Source organism: Artemia franciscana, chromosome 16 (assembly GCF_032884065.1).
Source record: "Artemia franciscana chromosome 16, ASM3288406v1, whole genome shotgun sequence".
NCBI classification, from domain to species: domain Eukaryota; kingdom Metazoa; phylum Arthropoda; class Branchiopoda; order Anostraca; family Artemiidae; genus Artemia; species Artemia franciscana.
Window position 1 is genome coordinate 22,716,523 of NC_088878.1, and position 6,000 is coordinate 22,722,522.

General features: G+C 38.8%; 1 protein-coding gene across 1 annotated transcript in view; it reads left to right on the forward strand.

The window, feature by feature from the left end:
* The window catches only part of LOC136037236 (treacle protein-like), a gene marked incomplete in the record, with an annotated part of 44,718 nt that overhangs the window by 14,717 nt on the left and 24,001 nt on the right, over window positions 1-6,000 (forward strand). The window contains 3 exon segments of the mRNA XM_065719846.1: window positions 2,488-2,715; window positions 4,346-4,512; window positions 5,509-5,753. Of these exon segments, the coding sequence (XP_065575918.1) occupies window positions 2,488-2,715; window positions 4,346-4,512; window positions 5,509-5,753 (640 nt within the window).

Sequence of the window (6,000 nt, forward strand, 5' to 3'; positions counted from 1 at the left end):
TTCCGATAAATTATCTTATCATTAGTAAATATCATATTCCTGACTTATTGTCAATATGAAATGCTGCTAATTGGCCTGCTTTAGCCACTTTTTATTATGGCACTTGGTATCTACCTAGTGATATATAGCGATCGCAAATTCTTGTCGGTCTGTCTGTCCCGGTTTTGCTACTTTAGACATTTCCAGTTAAGCTAGGACGATGAAATTTGGCAGGCCATCAGGAACCAGACCAGATTAAATTAGAAATTGTCGTTCCCCCGATTCGACCATCTGGGGGGGGGGAGTGGGGGACGGTTAAATCGGAAAAAATAGAAAAAAATGAAGTATTTTTAACTTACGAACGGGTGAAATGATCTTAATGAAATTTGATATTTGGAAGGATATCGTGTCTCAGAGCTCTTATTTTAAACCCCGACCGGATCCGGTGACATTGGGGGGAGTTGGGGGGGGGACCTAAAATCTAGGAAAACGCTTAGAGTGGAGGGATCGGGATGAAACTTGGTGGGAAAAATAAGCACAAGTACTAGATACGGGATTGACATAACCGGAACGGATCCGCTCTCTTTGGGGGAGTTGGGGGGGGAGGTTAATTCTAAAACATTAGAAAAAATGAGGTATTTTTAGCTTACGAAGGAGTGATCGGATCTTAATGAAATTTCATATTTAGAAGACCTCGTAACTCAGATCTCTTATTGTAAATCCCGACTTCATCTAGTTTCATTGGGGGGGCGGCGGAAATCTTGGAAAACGCTTAAAGCGGGGAGATCAGGTTGAAACTTGGTGGGAATAATAAGCACAAGTCCAAGATATGTGATGGAAACAAACCAAACGGATCCGCTCTCTTTGGTGGAGTTTGGGGGGGGGGGGGGGTAATTTGGAAAAATTAGAAAAAATGAGGTATTTGTAACTTAGGAACGGGTGATCAGATCTTAATGAAATTTGATCTTTAAAAGGATCTTGTGCTTTAGAACTCTCATTTTAAATTCCGACCAGATCTGGTGACATTGGGGGGAGCTGGAGGGGAAACCGAATATATTGGAAAACGCTTAGAGTGGAGAGATCGGGATGAAACTTGATGAGAAGAATAAGCACAAGTTATATATTTGTGATTGACATAATTGGAACAGATCCGTTCTCTTTAGGGGAGCTGGGGGTTGTTCTTTTGGAAAAATTAAGAAAAATTATGGTATTTTAACTTAAGAACGGGTGACCGGATCTTAATGAAATTTGATATTTAGAAGGAACTCATGTATCAGAGCTCTTATTTCAAATCCTGACCAGATTTGTTGACATTGGGGGGAGTTGGAGGGGGAAACCGGAAATCTTTGAAAACGCTTATAAATTTCATAGATACGTGATTGATGTAACCGGACTGGATCTGCTCTCTTTAGGGGAGTTAGGGGGTGGGGTTCAGTGCATTGGTGAGTTTAGTGCTTTTGGACGTGCTAGGACAATGAAAATTGGTAGGCGTGTGAGGCAGCTGCACAAATTGACTTGATAAAGTCGTTTTCTCCGATTCGACCATCTGGGGGGCTGAAGGAAGAGGAGAAATTAGAAAAATTGTGGTATTTTTAACTTACGAGTGGGTGATCGGATCTTAATGAATTTTGATATTTAAAAGGACCTCGTGACTCAGAGCTCTTTTGTTAAATCCCGACCGGCATTAAGCTACTGATTTACCTTTTAAAACAATCTATTGATTCTTAGAATATTGCCAGAGCTCATACCATATGAGCTCTTGGCTCTTCCGACCTCGTCACAAGTGCCATATGAGCTCTTAGCTCTTGTTTATTTATTTACCACAACTACTACTAACAACTCACCGTAGCACCAAGATGCCTGAGGGCAACACAGCTACAAACGCTCCTCATCCATCCTAATCTATTCAAAGGCTCCTTCTTTACACCCTCCCAGGAAGTTCTCATTTGCTTTAAATCTTTCTTTATGGCATCCTCCCACCCCAACCGCGGATGACCTGCTTTCCGTTTAGCCCTAGATGGTTGGCCAAAAGGACAGTCATTGGCAATCTGTCATCCTTCATTCGCAGAACATGGCCTAACCATCTCAACCTTTCTTTTATCATAGCTCTAGAAAGCGGGATTGAATCATACTTTTCGCACTGCCTACTGTTTGAAGTATGGTCAGTCAGCCGGGTACCCCGAACAATCCGTAGGCAATTTCTTTGGAAAACATCTAGCAATTCTTCATCCGCATTTCGGAGAGCCCATGTTTATTTAATAACAATTATTGACAAAAAAAACTTAATATAAGTACATCCGCTCAAAACGCCACAGCATGATATGGAGGAGGGATAACCAAAAAAACAACAACAAAAAAAACACTTAACATAAACCTCAGAAGGGGTTTACAAACAAAACACAACTACAACAGTATATACCCTTCTACCACTCGCTTAATAATCTTTCCTTAATACGCCTTAATAAAAATTGGTGGTACAATATAGCTATCTTTTCCTAATTTTTTCAGCTGCAAAACATGTGAAGGAAGAGAAGAAAAAGAAGAAAACTCGTCATCATTCAGGATCGAGCTCTGGTTTCAGTGAAGAAATTGACAATTTGGAACAAGAACAAGCATATGAACTACTGTTTCAATCAGATCATGAATTCTCTTGCGACTCGGATATTGAGAGACTGAAAGATAGTGATGACAAGAGATTCGCGAGAACGGCTGAAGATTTTGGAAAGGATACAAGTGGTAGTATACTTTTTTGAATGTGATGGATGTATTTGAATTCATCATATTTTAATCGTGTTTATTAATTGCTTGATTTAACTTCTATGTCTGAAATGAATTTATCACGAGTCATTAAGTAGAGCTAGAATTTAGCTAGATTTGCATATAGCCAAAAAGAAACAAAATAAAAATGGTCCGATTGATCAAATTTGTATCAACATTACAATATAAATTCAAACATACCCTGGTGTTAAGTTGTTCGTCTAGAATGACATGTTTATGCAATCTTTAATAAGACATCTAGTCACATACATTATGAGTTATTAACTAGAGCTGCAATCTAGTTACATTAACAAGTGCCTCTAGTAATGCTAATACCCTTTTAATCGTTTCTATGTAATACTTGGTTTATAATGTTGGTTTTATTTAAATTAGGTACATCAATTTAACCTGCGATAGCGCAGTAGATTGATCTCGCTTCGATCCCAGCTGCTAAAAAGTTGGGTGACAGACTTGTTACCTGTCCCTGTAAAAAAAGAACTGTAATTTAACTGTCGACGTTACAACCCTTTTCGTCCTGGGGTGGCTGGTGTGTCAGTAGTTTGATCACAGAAAAATGGCTAATTGTAGAAAAAGTCAAGACAGATAGTCCAAGTGAGTGAGAGGCAAATCTGGCATAAGCCCTTTTTAGGATTGTATAAAAAAGATGTCAGTTCAATTGTTGATAGATAAGTCTATCTATCATCAGTCCATGCGTCATTACTCTGGCAGAACTAAGGAAATTAGTCATAGAACGGAAGGATGAAAGATTGGATTGATTTTGGATTGGAGCAAGACGAACAATATCCACTAGATTTGTATGCAAAATCTGGGACTGGATTTGCTGGGACTCACAGGCAAACAAGTGAAACCTAAGCCTAATAGACTTGACCGCTTGTAGTCTAAAGGTGGAATACCGTGTCATCGGATTGACACATGACCAACAGGTCCTCTGGACTCGACGGCGAACGGTGAAACTTACAGTTTTCCAAGTGTTTGGCTAAATGGCACGGGTAAATGGCGGGACTAACTATGACTCGCTTATTGGACAAATACTTGTTTGTTAGCTTTCAGAATGGCACGCGTCAGTAGTTTGATCACAGGAAAATGGGTGGAGCAAATTAGAATAGGTATATTCCAATCTTCTTGAGTAAGTGGTTGAAGTATTTCTCCAACCAAAAACCACTAAATTACTAAAATGTATTTTTTTTTAATACGTTTTTTTTCATATTGTATTTAGTATTAGGAAAACACTTTTTCCCAAGTGTTTTTAATGCTCAATTACTTAAAAGAAAGCATTTCATTTACGCACTCGAATAAAGTTTTTTGTTTATTTCTGTTTAAATCTTGCTTCATTGTATGTCTTCTTCTGTTAAATTTTCTCAGTGTTTTCACTAAAGCTACTAAAGTCACTAAGCTACTAAGTATTGCTATGATTAACACAGTATTCGATTAAGTTACATTAATTGTTTTCCTCCTGAGTAAAATGATGTATATACATTGGATTCAGCAAATATTACGAGCAATTCCTTGAATTTGAATGTAGCAGAAGCTTTAAAAAAGACTAGATAAAGATGGAGTATCATCATTATTAAGTTTTTTTTTGGTTTAGGAGAAGAGGACGACACTGAAAACCCTTGTCAGAGATGTGGAAAGACTGATCACCCCGAGTGGATACTTTTATGCGACCAGTGCGAGGCAGGTTGGCACGCCTCTTGCCTGAAACCTGCCCTTTTAGTGATACCTGAAGGTGATTGGTATTGTCCTCCGTGCTCACATGTAAGTAGTCAGCTCGTGGTTTTATTCTGACTTATATTGCTTTACACGTAAATGCTAGATTAAATTTACTGAAGCTTAGTTTTTTTTTATATATAAACATGTCGAGTTAAAGACAATTGCCTGTTTTTTAGTCGGTTAAAGTAACTGTATCTCTTCCTAATTGATCCATGGCGGGTAAGCGAAATAGATAGCCGCTTGATTTTCCAAAATAATTTTGCGGGGTAATAATGCTCTTTCTTTTTCTTTTTTTTCTCTTAACCCGCGGGCCTTAGTGTGGGAGTAGTAAATTCGAAACTTCCTTTTGATATGGGATCGTAGAGCGAAAAAGTAGTTCCTTTGTTGTTTGCAAAAATCCTGGTAGTTTTCCTGTATTCCCCCCCCCCCCCAGTTCATTAAATATTATAAAAATGAAAAATAAAACTAATAAACAAAAACGAACACTGCTAACTCTGAGACAATGTAATTGGTCTTAGATTATCGGCGTTAATCTTGGTCAGCAACAGCGTAAAGGCGTCAGTATATTTTTTTTCCAAGCCACCTCATATGGAAGCAGTTGCCGTAGAAACTTTGGAGGGGGATTATTCGATCGGAAATTGAAAGTTCTAATGCCCTTTTTAAGAGTCAAAAGTGATTGGAGCGCAACCAGTTCCGCTCTCTTGCCCCTTTCGGATGCCCTCCCCCCAAAGACGTCCGATCAAAATCTTGATGTACCCATCTAGTACGTTTGATCATGTGTCTCCAAGAAGGGTAAGGGCATTAAGGTCTGTACCCTTAGTTTTATTGGAGTCTTGGGAGAATTCTTAGATGGATAAACTTGAAGTGGCAAGGACATCAAAATGAAAACATTTTTTGCCACTTGGCTTCAGCTTAGGTCAGCTTAGGGTTATCCAAATTGTGAGTGGGACTCCTCAGGAACATTAAGGGTCCAAATGTAGTCAAATTTTGCTCTTCCGTTTACTCAAAATTTAGTTTAGTATAAACATTTTATTGTTCTAGGTGAGACTAATCAATTCCCTACGTCAGAGCTTGCTGGATTGTGATCAACTAATGATAGAGAAAGAGAAACGCCATAAGGCGGAATCTTTAGAAAAGCAACGAGCCGCAGAGCGTGCTGCACAAGAACTGCTTGAAGAAGTTGATAGAGAAGTACACTTGAGGAGGAAGAGCTCTAGTGGAAGCAGTGACTCTGACAGCAGCGATAGTTCAAGTAGTTCCAGTTCAGAAAGCGATGTTCCTATCAGGTTTGCTGTTTTATGAAAGTAGTATAGGTTTGTATCTCAGGCCGCCAATAAAAGAAAAAAAATGTAGATCAAGGTGCAATGTAATGAAGTTTGTAGGAATAGGTCTAATTTGTATCCGTGAATTCTTTCACTAGGGGAAGAGGTAGTAAAGGAAAAATACTTGCAATTGATAATTTGAATAAGAAGTACACACAAAATTGGGGAGTTTGAGGACCCGGACCCCGATACCTCCCTCCCTCCCTCTTAT